This window comes from Bubalus bubalis, chromosome 24 (genome assembly GCF_019923935.1).
Source record: "Bubalus bubalis isolate 160015118507 breed Murrah chromosome 24, NDDB_SH_1, whole genome shotgun sequence".
NCBI classification, from domain to species: Eukaryota; Metazoa; Chordata; class Mammalia; order Artiodactyla; family Bovidae; genus Bubalus; species Bubalus bubalis.
Genome location: NC_059180.1, coordinates 34568001 through 34587508, shown reverse-complemented (window position 1 = coordinate 34587508; position 19508 = coordinate 34568001). Strand labels below are relative to the sequence as shown.

The 19508-nt window shown below is 49.2% G+C and overlaps 1 protein-coding gene across 4 annotated transcripts in view; it reads left to right on the top strand.

The window, feature by feature from the left end:
* Positions 1–19163, top strand: part of ABAT (4-aminobutyrate aminotransferase) — an 88958-nt gene extending 69795 nt beyond the window's left edge. For all 4 annotated transcript variants that reach the window (XM_006063381.4, XM_006063382.4, XM_006063383.4 and 1 more), the window contains 9 exons: positions 299–391; positions 865–927; positions 1911–1974; positions 2989–3137; positions 5690–5827; positions 7392–7559; positions 9014–9160; positions 14039–14150; positions 15991–19163. In XM_006063381.4, the coding sequence (XP_006063443.4) occupies positions 299–391; positions 865–927; positions 1911–1974; positions 2989–3137; positions 5690–5827; positions 7392–7559; positions 9014–9160; positions 14039–14150; positions 15991–16112 (1056 nt within the window). In that variant the 3' untranslated portion in view covers positions 16113–19163. The remainder of the gene's footprint in view (positions 1–298; positions 392–864; positions 928–1910; positions 1975–2988; positions 3138–5689; positions 5828–7391; positions 7560–9013; positions 9161–14038; positions 14151–15990) is intronic.
* The last annotated feature ends 345 nt before the right edge of the window (positions 19164–19508 follow it).

The following is a 19508-nucleotide window of genomic DNA, read 5'->3' as shown; positions in this document are numbered from 1 at the left end:
CTTCAGTCCTCCCTGACTTTGGGTTTCAGTGGCCACAACAATCAGTGTCCTTCGGAATCCTGGCTTCCCACCTGTAAAATATACAGGCAGTGGCGGGGAGGGCCATCAGGAGGGACCTATAGGCTTCATTCACCTTTTTCCCTCTCTGGCCTCCAGTCCCCAGGCCTTTCTTGGCTTCTCGCTCACCCTCCCAGTCTGGCTGCATCCAGGACTCCATACCTGGTTCCCTGCCCGCATGTAGCGGCTCAGCTGGAGGGAGGGGGGAGTGGGGAGCCCACGACTGTTTCCCTCCCCATAGGTGGCTCCCAAAGGGATGTCCCAGCTCATCACGATGGCCTGCGGCTCCTGCTCCAACGAGAACGCCTTCAAGACCATCTTCATGTGGTACCGGGTGAGATTTGGGGCATGCATGTGTGTGCACGTATGCGCACACACACACACAGAGACTCCTCAGCTCCCAGCCGCACAGTCAGCCCTTATCCAATTATTCATCCCAGTTGGCCGGAATATTGGACATCAGTGACCATGTCCAAAATCCAGGGAGGGCCACTGGCTAGTCAAGCCTTTCTAAACATCCCAGCAGAGAATGGTACAAAACCTCCCCAGTGTGCTACGCTAGTTTACCTGGAATAACATACCATCTCACAGATCTTCACTGTTGCCAATAGAAGGATGAGCCTTATGCGTCCATCTGTTTCATCGCGAGCACTATGAACAGTCTCGTGCCTCCGTCCATACATGTAACATTGACATGTGTGAGCAGCTCTTGAGAAAGCACCCCCTCGTAGCCTAGATGTGGGTGCAAAGTGGCAGCTCTATCTGCCCCAGAGCATCTCTGAGAATCTTTTCTGTTCCATTTGTCAGAGCAAGGAAAGGGGCCAGTCGAGTTTCTCCAAAGAGGAGCTGGAGACGTGCATGGTCAACCAGGTGAGCCCAGCACCCACTCCGTGCAGACCCTGGGGCCTGGGGTGTGTGGGGTCCTGTCCTCCTCAAGTCAGAGGGTGTCTCGGTTTGTAAAAAAACAAAACCCCACAACATCTGTGAAGTGCAATCAAACAAACTGCATCTCATATCACATTTGGAGATGAACAAAGGAAAACGACCAGAGGGTATTCTGGAGTTTGTGGGAGAAGGTGCTGGAGTTTTTCCTGGGAGTCTCGGGGACCCAGTGGAGTTGAGCCAGGTCAACCTCCCAGAGACTCAGGGGCCCCCAGGGTGGCCTCTGCAATGTCCCCAGCAGCTCTTCCTGAGTCGCCTGGAGGCAGGTCTGATTTCTTTGCTGAGTGGAGGGTCAGAAGGCAGTGCTGCTGTGCCGTTCACTTAGGGCCAGGAAAGGCCTGGGTGTTCGTGAATTCTTCCTGCTCCCAGGGGCAGCCCTGGAGGGCCAAGGAAAGCTGGTGTTCCTCCCCTCCTGCTGATCCAAAGCCTGGGCATGTCCTGTGCGGGGCCCAGCTCAGCATCAGGTCATGGGCGGCAGGTACCACCCCCACACCTGGCCCACCTGTGGGCTGTGGGAGCCAGAGCCACCAAAGCAGGGAAAGGAGAGGGGCTGGGAGGAACTTGAAGGGCCCGTCGACAGCTGGGGTGGTGATGGAAAGGAGAAAGGGGGTGGTGGGGGCCCTAGGGCAGCACGCCCACCCACCTTCAGGCTTGGCCAGGAAAGATGGGCGCCCGTGATACAGAACTTGTGAGAAGACAGAGGTTCAGAAATGTATCTCATGAAACCCCTTGATTTAAAAAAAAGAAAAAAATCCACGGGCTGGATTTTGACCTCTGGTATCCAGTTTGTAACTTCCCCCTGCGAAGGGACCCTTGGTTCCTCTGAGATTTCATGCTCCTCGAGGTTCATGGGAGCAGCCACCTAGGTCCCTAGTTCACAATCCTGACCGATGGTTGTTTCCTGGTTCCAGGCCCCTGGGTGCCCTGACTACAGCATCCTCTCCTTCATGGGTGCTTTCCACGGGAGGACCATGGGTAAGGAGGGCCGTGGGATCTGGAGGTAGCAGGTAGAGTAATAATAACAACAATAGCAATAGCTGCCTCTGATCGGGCATGGCGGCTTCTACTTACGGTCTCCTTGATTGCACACCATTCCCTGCGGACTAGGGGTGGCTGTTCCCACTTTGCAGATGTGGAAACTGAGGCTCAGCAAGGGAAGGAACATTCAAGGCCATTCAGTGGCAGAGCTAGGATTTAAACCCTTGCCGCTCTGCCTTCAAAGTTAGTCTGTGATAAATCAGAAAGCAATGACACACACACACACACACACACACACACACAAAGACACAAGTGTGCCCCTTCAGCTTCAGGATATTCCCAGAACTGGGGTTCTGCGGGCACCGGGTCTCCCCAGGCTGCCCCATATCATTCTCAAAAACAGTCTGGCAGAAACCAACACAATATTGTAAAGCAATTTTACTCCACCTAAAAAGTAAATTTAAAAATAATTAAAAAGCGTTTGCTGTGGTCCTGCTTTATTGAAGGTACCATTCACTGAAGGCACAGTAGTTCTGAAATGAAAAAAGTACAATCTTTGCCTTAAAAAAATCTAATAGATAAAGACTTTGGGAATTAAGAGTGTATCTTGACCTGCCCTAAAGTTTTTATAACTACTGTGATTAAAACCAGGCATTCATGAAGGTTTAGAGAGACCATGTCATGGATTTGTTGTTGTTGTTCAGTCGCTAAGTAGTATCTGACTCTTTGCAACCCCATGGACTTCAGCACACCAAGCTTCACTACCTCCCAGAGTTTGCTCAAATTCATGTCCATTGAGTCGGTCCTATAGTGATGTAATGAGTCAGTGATGTAATGATGTAATGGATAGAGGGGTTAATTCTGTTTCTGAGAAGCCCAATCTTCATTTTCTGTGATCCAAAACATAAAATTTAATAAATTCACAAACTTTGAAATTCTTAAAAAAAAAAAAAGAACGGTCCACCCTCCTTCCCCAAGCCAACCTCTGCTCTTCTGTTCTGCTGGGCTTAGGTTGCTTAGCAACCACGCACTCCAAAGCCATTCACAAGATTGACATCCCCTCCTTCGACTGGCCCATCGCACCGTTCCCACGGCTGAAATATCCTCTGGAAGAGTTTGTGAAAGAGAACCAACAAGAAGAGGCCCGCTGTCTAGAAGAGGTAACACCCGGACCCTCTCGGTCCTCTCCTCAACACCCCGTCCTGACCCTCAGCACCCTGAGAATTAGCCCAGATAAGAGGAATACACACAGAGTGTCTGGGGATCCATGTGGCACTCCCTGGGTGGGTCAGAGGGACAGGAAGCCACGTGTCCCGATGTTCCATGTTAGGAAAGGCAGCAAGACACTTATTTTGCCACCCAGCCTCCATCACCCAGCTTCTGGTACCAACTTCTGTATCATTTAAGTTTCTTTGGGGACAAGCTTCACTGACTCCAGAATAAGAGAAAATGAACTGATAGAAAGAATATGGGACAGCTCATAGGAAAACTGATTCCAGGGGGTCCTCTAGTCCACTGTGTCTCAGTCTTCGCCAGAATCCTGGGGCTTTTGGGGAAGCCCTGGAGGTTGCAGGGTGGGAGGCTAAGGATGGGCAACCCTAGTCACCACGCCTTCACTTCAACCAACAGCCCCACCTTGATCTGTCCCAGATATTAGGGTTCCATGTAAGATGTTGAAAGGATTCTGTTGTTTGAGGGGGCAGGTGGGGAGTGGCTATCACTGTTCAGATTTGGATTTGAGCTCAGATAAGGCTGGTTTCCCTCTTACCCACAACTTTCTTTTGAATTAATAGGTTTCGCGTACTAGGTGTGAAGCTAGGTGCTAGGTGTTTCGTTGTTGTCGTGGTCTAGTCACTAAGTTGTATCCGACTCTTTTGCGACCCTATGGACTGTAGCTTCCCTGGCTCCTCTGTCCATGAGATCTCCCAGACAAAAATATTGGGGTGTGTTGTCATTTCCTGCTTCAGGGGATCTTCCCAATCCAGGGATCAAACCCACATCTCCTGCATTGCAGGCAAATTCTTTACCGCTGACTCACCTGGCTATTTAGTGGTAAATAAAAGAAGCAAGATGATGGAGTCCAAGCAAAATAAGGCCAGCCACATGTCCCCACAGCCTTCCTAGTCATATTTTTAAAAAGTAAAAAGACCTGGGAGAATAATTTTAATAACATTTTATTGAACCCAGTGTATCCCAAAATATTACTGTGTCAACATGTCGTTAATATTTTTAAATTATTGATGAGATATTTTTATATGCTTTTTTTGTGTTGAACCTTCAAACTGCTGGGTGTGTTTTAGACGTAAAGTACATCTCAGTTTGGACCAGCTGCATTCCAAGTGCTGGATAGACATGTGTCTCTTCTGCATCTGATCAGAAAGTGCAGACTAGTCAGAAACACAGCGCTGGACAAATAAATGAAAAAATAGCCATGCCATGACAAATTGCAAATGACACTCAAAGAAAAAAAAGCATCTGACCACTTCCGTGGGGCCATTGGTGAGGCAGAGACTACATCATTCACATAGATGATTTTCCTTTAATTCTGCATAACAGAGAAAGATGGCACTTGTTACTCTATCTGGGTATGTGGTTTGGGTTTTTTAGATTAAGTATAATTATTAAATTATTAATGAAGTATCACAATTACTATTCCTTAATTATTTATAAGATGATGCCTGTTTTAGAACAAGACTCCAAGAAATATAACCACTTGGGGAAAATCAGATGCTTTTCTTACTACTCCATCACTGTTAACAGTTAAAAACTTTTTTTTCTTGTAATGACCTATAGGGAAGGAGAATCAGAAAAAGAATATGTGTGTATGTGTGTGTGTTTGTGTGTGTGTAACTTAATTTGCTTTATACCAGCAACTAACACAACACTGTAAATTAACTATACTTCAATGTCTTTTTAATGATTTTAATGTAGAAGGGTGCCCATTACTCCACATCCTCTCCAGCATCTATTATTTGTACACTTTTGATGGTGGCCATTCTGACTGGTGTGAGGTTGTAAATTACTGTACTTTTGATTTGCATTTCTCTAATAATTAGTGATGTTGAGCATCTTTTTATGTGCCTGTTGGCTATGTGTATGCCTTCTTTGAAGAAATGTCTATTTAGGCCTCCTGACCATTTTTTGATTGGGTCATTTGGTTTTTTGTTACTGAGTTATATGAGTTGTTTGTATATTTTAGAAATTGAGCCCTTGTCTGTCGCATCATTTGCAAGCATTTTCTCCCAGTTCATTGGTTGTCTTTTTGTTTTGCTTATGGTTTCTTTCACTATGCAAAAGCATATACATTTGATTAGATCCCGTTTATTTATTTTTGCTTTTATTTCTATTGCCTGGGAGACTGACCTAAGAAAATGTTGCTAAAATTTATATCAGGGAATGTTTTGCCTATGTTCTGTCCTAGGAGTTTTGTGGTGTTGTGTCTATATCTAAGTCTTTAAGGCATTTTGAGTTTACTTTGTGTATGGCATGAGGGTGTGTTCTAACTTCACTGACTGCCATGCAGCTGTCCAGGTTTCCATGCACCACTTGCTAAAGAGAAACTGTCTTTTCTCCACTGTATATTCTAATGATAAGACACCATGACATCATCAGCATAACTTCCAGGGGTCCACAGCACCCCCCATGCCCATCCTCCTCGGGGGCTGCCCAAGAGCCCCCACGAGCCCTTGTCCCGGCCCCCTTTGGAATCCAGGTGGAGGACCTGATCGTGAAATACCGGAAGAAGAAGAGGACGGTGGCCGGCATCATTGTGGAGCCCATCCAGTCTGAGGGCGGAGACAACCACGCCTCGGACGACTTCTTCCGGAAGCTGAGAGACATCTCCAGGAAGGTCAGTGCCCGGGGCCAGTTAGTTGGTTTTCCAGGGCAAAGGGTGAGCCTGGACTCCTTGTAAACTTCCAGATGTTTCCGAGGCTACCTGTGGGCCTTGTGGATAGAAAACTTGGGGTTGACGGCAGGACAGGGAATTCTTCCCTAAAATCTTCTTCCAAAGTCAGCCTCCAACCTGCCATCTTAGGTGGTGGTGGTGGTTTAGTCACTAAGTCGTGTGCAATTCTTGCGACCCCATGGACAGTAGCCTGCCAGGCGCCTCTGTCCATGGGATTCTCCAGGCAAGAATACTGGAGTGGGTTGCCATTTCCGTCTCCAGAGGATCTTCCCAACCCAGAGATCAAACCCGGGTCTCCCGCTTTGCAGGCAGGTTCCATCTTAGGGACACTCTCAAACAAGAGAAGGTCCCAGGGAAAGCCTCAGCCCCTTCGTCCCTTTTCTTTCTGGGGATCCCACCTCATCTTTCAGCCCATTGTGGTTCACTCTCCACAGAAACCAAATGAACAAACTTTAATATCATGTCTATTTTGGGCTTCCCAGATGACCCTGTGGGCTTCCTCTGTGGCTCAGCTGGTAAAGAACCCGCCTGCAATGCAGGAGACCTGGGTTTAATCCCTGGGTTGGGAAGGTCCCCTGGAGAAGGGAAAGGCTACCCACTCTAGTATTCTGGCCTGGAGAATTTCATGGATTGTGTAGTCCATGGGGTCTCAAAGAGTCGGACACAACTAAGTGACTTTCACTTTCAGATGACGCTAGTGGTAAAGAACCTGCCTGCCAATGCAGGAGACATAAGAGATGTGGGTTTGATCTCTGGGTTGGGAAGATCCCCTGGAGAAGGGAATGACAACCCTCTTCAGTATTCTTGCCTGGAGAATCCCATGAACAGAGGATTCTGGCGGGCTACAGTCCACAGGGTTGCAAAGAGTCGGACACGACTGAAGCATTTAGCATGCCTGCATATCTATTTTAATGTGTCTTGGTCCACCCAAGCAGTCAGTTTACAGATAAAGGTGATAAAAATTGATTTAAACACATATGCTAAGTAAATAATAGTCCAGGTGGACTTCCCTTGTGGTCTACTGGTTAGGACTCTGCGATTCCACTGAAGGGGCAGGCATTCGATCCCTGCTCCGGGAACTAAGATCCTGCCTATAGCATGGTGTGGCCAAAATTAAGACCAATAATAACAATAGTCTGGGTGCTGATCAGAGCTGGCAAACATGGCACCTGAAGTTTGGGAAACGGAGCCGCCTTATCATTGGGACACGCCTCCTTCTGAGCACGTTGGCCTGCTCAGGAACCAAAGCCAGTGGTTCAAGGAGACTTTGATGTTCCGATTTTGTTCCAGTTGGGCAGTGGGAGGCCACGCGCAGACACAGCCCTGCAGGAACTGCCCTCCTAAGCCTTCGTTTGGTTTTGCACAGCCTGAGAACACGGGCTGGGTGTGAGGTTCAGAAAGCAGTGGCTCTTGCGCTGGATTCGGGGATCCGAGGTCCGAGGTGGGCGGGCCCGAGGTGGGCGGGGTGCGCGCGGTGTTCATGTCTCCCTCACCCCGCCTGCGCCAGCACGGCTGTGCCTTCTTGGTGGACGAGGTTCAGACTGGAGGAGGCTGCACGGGCAAGTTCTGGGCCCACGAGCACTGGGGCTTGGATGACCCTGCGGACGTGATGACCTTCAGCAAGAAGATGATGACCGGGGGCTTCTTCCACAAGGAGGAGTTGCGGCCCAACGCTGTGAGTGGGGACCCCGCCTGCCTGCCCCCTCCCCACCTCTGCTTTCCAGGGCAGGGGGCGTTGCTTTCTCTTAACTGCTTCTTTCTCACCAACAAGGCACTCAGTAAATACCTAAATGTCTCACAGAAGTTTCAGAAGCCTTATTTCTTCTCAACCTAATTTAAAGGCAATGGTTACAGTCACCCCAGCTCTCTCTGCAGGGTTGACTTTATAGCAGTCTATCTTCAGGCTTCTGATTTTTCTCTCTGTGCACAAGCAAAAATATTGTCAATAGCTGCTGCCGTGAACAGCGCCTTTGTCTCTGACCCAGTTGTAAATACTCTGCTTGTACTTTTAATCCTTACAACATCTAACCAAGTAAATGTTATTTTTCTCTCCCATTTTGCTAATGAGGAATCAGGCACAGAGACATTAAGTAAGTTGTTTAAGGTCACACAGCAGGTTAAGTGACAAAGTCAAGATATAAACCCAGAGCTCATGCTCTTAACCACTTTACTGGAATGCCATATGTACATACAGATTCTCTCTTTCTCTCTCTCTCTCAGGGCCCAGGGTCCCTCCTTCCATCATTCCTTCATATAGCTTCTACCCTCAAGGTCACCTCATGATCCAAAATGGCTACTTGGGCTCCAGCCCTCAAATTTCAATTTTAGGCAGTAGGAAGGAAAAAGGAGGCAAGGACAGAGGGCCCACTTCTCATCCTTAAGCAGCTTTCCCAGAAATCCCACAACGTTTCTGTTTCTCCTGCTTTTGCCTAAGATCTGCTCACGTGGCCACTCTTAACTGCAAGAGAGAATGGGCAGTGTGTTTCAGCTGGGCTGCATTGACGCCTGAAAGAGGAGTAAAGCGAGCGGCCTTTAAGGGCCAGGCTGCCATCGGTCCACTCTTGACTCCACCAAAGTGCTGTATGTTCACAGACAAATCACTTCACCTGGAACCCCAGCTCATCCTTTGTGAAAATAAGAATTGTTGTGATGAGGAGCCAACTGTCTCAGTTTCCCCAGGACTGAGGGATTTTCCAGGGCCTGGATGAGTTGGTATCCCTAATAGTAGTAACTAGAAGACCCACAGGGCTTCCCCAGGGGCTCAGCTGTAAAGAATCGCCTGCAGTACAGGAGATGCGGGCTCGATCCCTGGGTGGGGAAGATCCCCTGGAGGAGGGCAACCCACCCCAGTATTCTAGCCTGGAGAATCCGGTGGACAGAGGCGCCTGAAAGGCTACAGTCCGTAGGGTCGCAAAGAGTCAAACATGACTGAAGCAACTTTAGCACACACGTGTTTAAGACCTACAAGATTGCTGTGATGGAGAGAATTTGATGAGACCATGTGTTATCCTCCCAGCCCTTAGCAGCTGCTCGCTGAGTTGATCTCTCTCCTCTTAAACGGGGAGAAGTATGTCTGAGGCTACGTCTGGAACCTTTCTGATACCCAGTGATATCTGATTCTGATTCCAGCCTTACCGGATCTTCAACACGTGGCTGGGAGACCCGTCCAAGAACCTGCTGCTGGCTGAGGTCATCAACGTCATCAAGCGAGAGGACCTGCTGAACAATGCAGCCCATGCTGGGAAGGTCCTGCTCACGGGACTGCTTGACCTTCAGGTACTCCGCCACCCCGGCCCCACCCCAACCCTCCAAGACCCCCACCCATGGCCCCCCAAGGCCCCTGGGGCAACAGCTGAGCCCTTCAAGGTGGCATAGCACCACGGTCCCAGCGATTCTGAATGGGCTGAGCCATTTCTGTAGGGAGTGCCTTTCTAGCCCTCATTTCCAACCTTGTTCCCGATTCCTGAGTTCCTAGTTTTCTGCTAACATCCTCCTCTGAGTTCAGACATCCCTCCTTTGAGAAACCTCCCCAACACTCCTCTCTCCTTCCCACCCATGTGCTGCCTGTTCCCTCCCCTGGACCATCTTCTACACCCTGATCACTCCGTAGCAGTGCTCTCCAGGGGGACAGATTGCAAGCTCTTGTCGTTGCTTAGTCGTGTCCGACTCTTTACGACCTCATGGACTGCAGCACACCAGGTTTCCCTGTCCTTCACCATCTCCTGGAGTTCGCTCAAATTCATGTCCATTGAGTCGGTGATGCCATCCAACCATCTCATCCTCTGTCATCCCCTCCTCCTCCCGCCTTCTTCAATCTTTCCCAGCATCAGGGTCTTTTCCAGTGAGTCAGTTCTTCGCATCAGGTGGCCAAAGTATTAGAGTTTCAGCTTCAGCATCAGTCCTTCCAGTGAATATTCAGGGTTGATTTTCTTTAGGACTGACTAGTTTGATCTCCTTGCAGTCCAAGGGACTCTCAAGAGTCTTCTCTAGCACCACAGTTCAAAAGCATTAGTTTTGCTTACAATCAAGATTGCAAGCTATACACATAATTTCAAAGGTCCTGCTGCTGCTGCTGCTGCTAAGTCGCTTCAGTCGTGTCCGACTCTGTGTGACCCCATAGACGGCGGCCCACCAGGCTCCCCCGTCCCTGGGATTCTCCAGGCAAGAACACTGGAGTGGGTTGCCATTTCCTTCTCCAATGCATGAAAGGGAAAAGTGAAAGGGAAGTCGCTCAGTCGTGTCCGACTCTTCGCGACCCCATGGTCTGCAGCTTACCAGGCTCCTCCGTCCATGGGATTTTCCAGGCAAGAGTACTGGAGTGGGGTGCCATTGCCTTCTCCATCAAAGGTCCTAGTAGCCATGCTAAAAGTTAAAAAGAAGGAGGTGAAGTTAATTTGAACAATATATTTTACTTGACCCGTCATATCCAAAATATTATTTCAACATGCCATCAATATAGAAAATTACGTGATATTTCACATTCTTCTTCTCATAAGTCTTTGAAACCCAGTACGTATTTTACACTTAGTTGTTGTTCGGTCGGAGAAGGCAATGGCAACCCACTCCAGCACTCTTACCTGGAAAAGCCCATGGACAGAGGAGCCTGGTGGGCTGCAGTCCATGGGGTCTCGAAGAGTCGGACACGACTGAGCGACTTCATTTTCACTTTTCACTTTCATGCATTGGAGAAGGAAATGGCAACCCACTCCAGTGTTCTTGCCTGGAGAATCCCAGGGACCAGGGAGCCTGGTGGGCTGCCGTCTATGGGGTCGCATAGAGTCGGACACGACTGAAGTGACTTAGCAGCAGCAGTAGCAGTTGTTCGGTCACGAAGTCGTGTCCTACTCTTTGCAACCCCATGGACTGCAGCACAGCAGGCTACCCTGTCCTTCGCTATCTCCCAGAGTTTGCTCAAACTCAAGTCCACTGAGTTGGTGATGCCATCCAACCATCTCATTCTCTGTTTCCCCCTTCTCCTCCTGCCCTCAGTCACTTAGGGCACACCCCAATTTGAAGTCACATTTCCACAGCCACATGTGGCCCGCTCATTGGACAGTAGAGCTCTCTATTATAGTTATTTGCCTTTGTTGTGTCTATTCCCTGCACGACACACTCTCCTAGATTTGGGGGTGGGGGATGTGGCTGGGAGGAACCACAGTGTCTCCAGGAGGAGAGCTGACCCTCCCCAGATGGCTGGACAGAAAGCGCCCTTCCTTCCTCCGGGAGCCTGAAGCATCCAGTCCCTGGTGAGCTCAGCGGAACCGCTGATGGTGATGGCGACGCTGACAGCGCTGTTGACCTTGAAGGGAGGAGGGACGGTAGTGAGAACAGCGTCCACTGATTGAGAGCCTGCTCCCCCAAGTCCTCTCACAAGGGGCCTCGTGCATTCCTGTTTTAAGTCCAGCAGTCACGCTAGTGATGGAGACACCACTATTCTCCCCATTTTACAGATGAGGAAACTGAAGGGCAGAGAGTTATTAACTTGTCCAAAGTTACACAGCTTCCACTGTGCTTCTTTTTCTTTATTTTTAAAATGTACTTATTTCTTTGGCTGCACCGGCTCTAAATTGCAGCACACAGGATCTTTAGTTGCAGCATGTGGGATCTAGTTCCTCGACCAGGGGTGGAACCCAGGCCCCCAGCATTGGAAGTATAGAGTCTTGGTGGCCTCTGGACCACCAAGGAGGACTTCCACTGGGGTTTGAACCTGACTTTGGTGGCCTTCAAAGTCCATGTTCTTTGCCAGTGTTCACCTCTTTGACATGATCAAAGACATCATCCTTTTAAATTGTTTTTCCATCACTTGAAACTTTGCTCTGTTTAAAATTATTTTTCCATCAATTGAAAATTTGCTCTGTGCCAAGCATTGTGTTAAGTGCATTATCTCATTTAATCCTCAGAATAGGATTACTGCATTTCAAGGGAAAATAAATGCAGGATCCCCCAGTTACATTTAAATTTCACAAGTCCAAAGCCCAGGGGAGAAAGGCAGGTAATAGACTTGGTTCCCATCACAGGGAAGAGGCAGGAGCTTCAGGGACCAACTTCCTCCTCCCCGGATAGGGATGTGAGAGTTAGCAAATTACAATACAAGACTCTCAGTTAAGTTTTTAAAAGATGGGAGTTAATTTTTTTTTTTTAGCACACATATATCCCATGCAATGTTTCGGACATACTTACACTGAAAAATTAGAAGTTGCTTGTCTGGGGCTTCCTTGGTGAGTCATTGGTAAAAAATCCACCTGCCAATTCAGGAGACTCAGGTCCCATCCCTGATCTGAGAAGATCCCACATGTCAGAACAGCTCAGCCCACGCGCCACAGCTACTGAGCCTGTGCTCTAGAGCCCGGGAGCCGCAACTGCAGAAGCCTCCCTGCCTGCAGCCCGTGTTCCGCAACAAGAGTTCGTTCAGTTGTTCAGTCGTGTCCGACTCTTTGTGACCCGGTGGAGTGCAGCACACCAGGCTTCCCTGCCCATCACCAACTCCTGGAGCTTGCTCAAACTCATGTCCATCGAGTCGGTGATGCCATCCAACCATCTCATCCTCTGTTGTCCCCTTCTCCTCCAGCCTTCAATCTTTCCCAGCATCAGGGTCTTTTCCAATGAGTCAGTTCTTTGCATTAGGTGGCCAAAGTATTGGGGTTTCAGCTTCAGCATCCTTCCAATGAAGGAAATGGCAACCCACTCTAGTACCCTTGCCTGGAAAATCCCATGGACGGAGGAGCCTGGTAGGCTACAGTCCATGGGGTCGCAAATAGTCAGACACAGCTGAGCGACTTCACTTTCCTTTTTCCTTTCCTGGTACGTGCTCTAGAGATATCTGTTCTTTACAATCTCAAATCGGGGATAAAGATATACAATGCACAGTCTTCAATGTCAAACCTTCAGGCCTTCCATGACTCTGTTTAGCCCTTCGGCTAGTGACACCCTTTCTCAGCAACTCCCTCAAGGCTCTGGGAACAGTCACTATGGTTTTCCATCAGTCACATCAGTACTTCACCATCTTGTTTTCAAGATGTTTTTCCATGATGTACTTTTTACTGCTCCCAGCCCTTCGCCTGGGGGCGATGAGAAAGTCATTCTTATTTTTCAAAGAAGCTCTGTTAATTATAGTACAGGCCTGTGCATAGCATATTCCCTACAGTACTCCGCAGCAAGAGAGGCCACCACAATGAGAAAACCACGCACCACGAGTAGAGAGTAGCCTTCCACGCACCGAAACTAGAGAAAAGCTCGCACAGCAAGGAAGACCCAACACAGCCAAAAATAAATAAATAAAAGTTAAAAAAGAAAAGAACTTGCTTATCTGAAATTTATCTGGGTGTCTTGTATTTTTTTCTGGCACCCCTAAGCCAGAACAAGTTGAAGTTAGAAGAATATAATTCTCATTTTCTGGATGGGAATGGGGAGCTTTAAACCCAAGTCTGCCTGATTGTAGATGCTGAAGGGGTTAAGTTTGGCTGCTGAGACAGCTGAGCCCCTCCAACTGTGCTGCATGTAGCTCGAAGGGGGATTTCTTTTTCTTTTCTTGGACTGGATTTGCATTTAGACTGAGGCTGGGTGGGAGCAGGTGCTAGAAAAAGCCTCTGGGAAGGATGGGAGCAGAAGGACCTTCCCTCCTCCTGCCCGTTCCCTCCCCCGTTGCCAGGGTGGCAGGGAAATGTCAGACACTTCTGTGTCCCCTGGGGGGACAGCTGGGCCCCAATTGCAGTTGTCGGTGCCGAAGTGTGGACGTGCCAGGGCCGGCCGGGCTCTGCAAGGATCCTGTTGTTCTGAGGCTGTCCCTGCCCTGAGCCGAGTGGCCATGAGGTCCACGTAGACTGATGGCTGCCTTGGCTCTTTTCTTTTTTACTGCACCGGGTCTTTGTTGCTGCATGGGCTTTCTCTAGTTGCAGTGAGCAGGGGCTAACCTCTAGTTGCAGCGTGCAGGCTTCTTGTTGCGGTGGTTTCTCTTGCCCCGGAGCACAGGCTCTGGGATGCGGGCCTCAGTCATTGTGGTGCACGGGGCTTAGCTGCCCCGCAGGATGTGGGATCTTCCCGGACCAGGGATGGAGCCCATGTCCCCTGCATTGGCAGGCGGATTCTTAACCCCTGGACCACCAGAGAAGTCTTGCCTTCCTTTGCACTGATGCCTGCCTTGTCTCCCAACTGCAGGCCCGGTTCCCCCAGCTCATCAGCAGAGTCAGAGGGCGAGGCACCTTCTGCTCCTTTGACACTCCAGACGAATCCGTGCGGAATAAACTCATTTCAATAGCCAGAAACAAAGGTAAGGCAGCTGGGCAGCGGGGGGCAGGGAGGCGGGGGGAGTGACCACAGTTCCTGGTGGGGGACCCAATAAGGGCACAGAGGTGAACCTTCACAGGACTAAAAATAGTCTGAATCTCCTTTCTCAAAAGAAGAGAAAGTTACCAGGGAGCTTTATTTGTATGTTGATTCATGTGGCAATATTCCCCAAGGTAGGTGGTGCCTATGCTGGAAAGGATCAGGAAAACTTCCTTCAAGGAGTTTTCAGTCTAGCAGGAAGGGGTGACATCGAAGAGAATATTTCAGAAACAACCTATTACAGTTTTAAGTCCTAGGATGGAAGAAAAGGAGCTAGAGAGCAAATAGATGGGGAAAATGTCCAGGAGATCAGGGAAGGCTTCCTGGAGGAAGCAGCATTTTGCTGGATGAATAGTGGTTGGCCAGGTGAAGAAGGTGAGAAGGAGCATTTTGGGCAGAGGGAGGGAGGTGTTCCTTTAGCTGGGTGAGACGGGGCTTAGAGTGTGACAAGGGACAGAGGTGACGGCGGATGAATCAGGTTCAGGTGGATAAGGTTCAAGAGTCCAGACTTTCTCCTGAGAGCTATGGGAGCCCTGGAAGTTTTAAGTGGGGGAGATCAGAGTGCCTGCTGGGTGTCTAAGCCAGTGTCTTTCATGTGGACCATCTTAGAGGATCCCAGCAGCAACCCTGAAGGGCAGGGTAATTCATCTCCTCTTGAGAATGGAAAAAAAAAAAAACAAGTTTCAGAGACGCTGTGCAACCCAGGCAAGGACCCCAATCTAGTCAAAGGTGAAGTCACCCTTTAAAATAAGCACATTTTGGGGACTCCCTGATGGTCCAGTGGTTAAGACTCTGCGCTTCCCCTGCAGGGGGCATGGGTTCTGTCCCTGGTCCAGGACACTAAGATTCCCGCAGGCCATAAATAAATAGATTTTTAAAGTAAAATAAGCAGATTCCAGGAATTCCCTGGTGGTCCAGTGGTTAAGACTCTGCGCTTCCACTGCATGGGGCACAAGTTCAAACCCTGGTCCGGGAAACTAAGATTCCCACAGGCCATAAATAAATAGATTTTAAAAATAAATTCCAGGAACTCCCTGGCGTCCAGTGGTTAAGACTCGGCACTTTCACTGCTGAGACCACAGGTTCCCTCCCTGATTGGGGAACTAAGATCCCGTATGCTAAAAAATAATAATAAGCAGATTCCGTATCTTGGACATGCTGCTGACCTGCCCACACTTTTGTAACTTACTTTTTTTCATAATTGTATTTATTCAGTTACTTTTGGCTGCACTCAGGCTTCCTCTAGTTGCAGGGAGCAGGGGCTACTCTCTATCCGCGTGGTGTGCAGGCTTCTCACTGTGGTGGCTTCTCTCGTGGCGGAGCACAGGCTCTAGAGCACGTGTGGCACACGGGCTTAGCTGCTCCATGGCACGTGGGATCTTCCTGGACCAGGGGTCGAACCCGTGTCCCCTGCACTGGCAGGCCGATTCTTAACCACTGGACCACCAGCGAAGTGCTGTAATTTAGTTCTTTACTTATTTTCTCTCCCTGCCGCACCGTGAGTTCCTAGAAGGCAGGGAGTTGGTCTCAGGGTTTCTCTATCAGCAGGGCTAGTTTGGGGCAACAGAGCTGGCATTCGCAGTTGGAAGGGAGGGAGGGAAGAGACAAGGGTGGGTGAGCTGGGCGATGGGAGACAACGAGAAGGCTGGATGGGTGGCTAGCGGAAGGATGAAACAGTCCAGATGGATGGTAGCACCCCTGTGTGACCGTGCCCCCAGGGGACCCGCAGCAGGTGACTCTGAGCCCGAGCCCCTAACCCACCCACCCCTTGCCTCTCCTTCCAGGCCTGATGCTGGGGGGCTGCGGCGACAAGTCCATCCGCTTCCGTCCCACTCTGGTCTTCCGAGATCACCATGCCCACCTGTTCCTCAATATCTTTAGTGACATCCTAGCTGACTTCAAGTAAAGAAGCCCTCTCCCTCCATGCTCTGAGGATGGCCCGACCTCAACCGTTGTCCAATTGATTAGTTCGCCTAATTCATGTTTTCACTCAAAGTTACAGAGGTGAAGGCATAAACTGGAAGGTTACTCATGAAGAGGAGGGGATGTCTCTGGTGGCTTGGGGGCAGGGAGGGGCTGGTTGGGGTCTCCGTCTCCGCGGAGCCGGTGGCGCACATTGGTTTTCAGCTCAGAGATTCTGCTTGAGCCCTGGACTTAGTCTTAGGATGGTCCCTGGGGGTCCTGGCCACGTAACTGCTCACCAGGGACCCCCCCCAATACCTTTTGAAGCCAGTCAAGGGAATGACACCTGCTGCTAGGGCTGGCGGCTGGGACTCCTGGTTCCGTTCCACTCGAGGGACACATTCAGAGAGGGGAGGATGCTGGTTCTCCCTCCCCTGTCCTATGCAAACAGACTCGCGTCCCCCTCATCCCCCTCTGAGCATGTGCCATGGGCAGTGCAGTGATGGGCAGGACAGAGCATGGAAAGGCCAGGATGGCAGGGACATGGGACTGAGCTTTGGGCTGTGGGAAGGGGGTCTTCTAGCCACTCCCCCGATGCATCTGGGGATTCCTCTCCAAACTGTGAATTCTCTCCTTGATGGGGCTTCGTCCTGGGAGAATCTCTGGGTGGCATCACCAACCAGTCTTAGTCACCATCCTCATTCCCCGAGTCCCCTTCCTCCTGTTAGGCATCAGCCCAGACCTCCCTCCTGGAAAGGAAAGCTGTAGCCCATCACCCTGGGACACACTCTCGGGAGTGTCAGCCCAGGCCGAGGACAGCAGAGATTCCCCCGTTCCTGTCCTCCCAGCTTCTGGGGTCTGACTTTGGACCCCTGGTCGGGGGGAAACCCTTTCTCTAGCTTCTCTCATCCACCTCTGCCCCACATGTGAGCAGCGCCCCAGGAACGGCTTTTCCGCTCCGTCAGAGGGACTTGGTTACAGGACCAGGTTTCTTCTTGCAGGAGGCGTCATGCATTAAACGCACAGAGCTCCAGGCAGGAAAATGCAGCCTGTCAGGGCGCGGCAATTCCCTTGTCGTTATTGCTCTGAGTCAGAGATTTTCCCGCCACGAGTGAGTGTGAGAGGACCAGGCAGGTGATGCTTAGAGGATGCTTCACTGGACAATGGCTGAGGTTCAGGGGGGTCTCTCCTGGAGATGAGACAATTTGCAACTGATTTGACTTCAGATGCTTCTAAAACAGAGCAGCAGGTCATCCTAGAGCAATGAGGTGTGGTTTAGCGGTAGATGAAGGAAGTCTGTCCAAAAGGAAGCCACTGGGGTCGACCCATGCCTTGGTTGACTGTTTTGGGGAGCCGGGCAGATCAAGAATCTCAATTCAGCACTTTTCTCTTTTAATAACTAATCATCCAAAGATCTCAAAGTACTTTGGTTTTTTTCTTCCCGCTTCCACTATTCAGCAGATTTGGTCATCAACCTATCTTTGCCGAGAGTGAAAGGCAAACTCACATGTTTAACAAGAACATGGACAGATCCGTGAATACTGGTTCACCCCACATCCTGCACTCAGTGCTAATCTGTTGCTTTTAAGGAGCTCTGCTGTGTCCAAGGGCATGCGCACTGCCAGCTAAGTGGAGTGCCCTCTCTCTACAACTTTCACTCACTTGTAGATTCATTTATTTATCCAGTCATTCATTCATGAAACTTGTATTAAATATCTGCTCTGTCCCAGGCCCAGTGCTAAGCACCAGAAATCCAAAGGTGAAATCAAACCTAGTCCCTGCTCTCAAGGGACTCACCCTCCCATTGGGAACAACAGACTTAAACCAACAATCAACGCAGAATGGCAAGTGCCATAACAGCAGTATGTGTGGGAACATCAGGAAAGCAGAGGGAGTGACCTGATCCACCTAAGGGTCAGAGGAGGGTCCAAGGAGAAAGTGACATTCAAGCAGGGTTTTGCAGGATGCGTAACAGATCACCTAGCAGACAAGGCAAGGAAGTGTTGCAGAAAGGGAACAGCATATGCAAAGACACATCCGTTCACAGCCTCACACCTTTCACAGGGGATCCAGATTCCACAGGCAATATCCCTAGATTCAAGGCCTTATTTAACAAACAAGCAAAATGCAAACCAAACCATGCTTCACATATGCTTTCTCTGGAGAAACTTAGCATCGGATCCAAACATGCAGTGAGGTTCCTGGAGTCCAAAAGGTTTTTAAGCCAGTGCACAACCAGAAACATGGCTCTCTTTGGTGGAGAGAGTGGCTCCAATATTTTGTTCTCTCCCCATAGGGCATGGACAAATAAATGAAATCTTTTTTTTTTTTAATCTGGAGAGTCACGACCAGACTTATTCACTCCTTACCAAGGGAAGTTACTTCTTAGAAAACTTTTTAAGCCATTTATCAGCCAGTTCTCATTGACTCAGGGCTGAGTGAGTTCCTGAGACATCCTCTTTTGGGGGTGGGGGGTCTAGCTGGAAGAACTTCAAGGTAAAGATTCTCAGCAGTGTTCAAGAAACTTGTCAGAGGTTAGTGGAACACAGGGAGAGCAGAAGACAGGTGCAGAAGAGTTTTTGTGACCTATGGTCTGGAAATGAATCCATCCCACAGTAGTGCCATGGAGTTTAGTACGTGTCGCTAGGAAATCTCATCCCTTTTACAGAAAAACGAGGTCCAGTAATAGCAAATCTTAGCACATCCTCACTTTTATTATAAATGGGTGTTTTTTGTTTTTTTTTTTTACAATTTTTACTGACACTCAGTAACCATGCAAAGTTGTGTACAACATTCATCTGTCTATATATCTATACATGTCTATATCTATCTATATATCAACTCATGGTAGAAAACCATAGCTAGGGAACCTCGCCGACTTACCCGCATACAAAATGATCTTGTTTACAGTATTCTGTTGACAGTGCCAATAAATGATAAAGAAATTAACGCGTCACGATGTAATGGATGACCCTATGCCCAGTTCCATGAATTCAATCTGTTTCCTGTGTTCATCAGTATTCTTAAATTAAAAACAAAATGTTTATAATGGAAACATCTGCATATAAGTGGTCTTTTTGGTTAGAAATGGTTTTGGTAAGGACTCATTTGACAGGTTCTTATTAAGCATGTATGATAAGTGCTTAATCATAACTCTTCAGGATGTCTTGGGGTAATTCTGTGCCTGCGTTAAGTCTGCCTTGGGCTCAGGAAGTCTGTTGAGGCCATTCAGTTCATCAGAGTTCATCCAAGGTATACCACATGTCAGGGGTGGACAAGGCGTGGTCCTCGGCTCACCTGCCATGGGCCCGTCTAAGGACCAGGATACAGGAGGATGCTGTTTGTGAAAAAAAGACAGGCCCGAGGCATGGTGGAAGTTAGGCCCCTGAATTTCAACTTC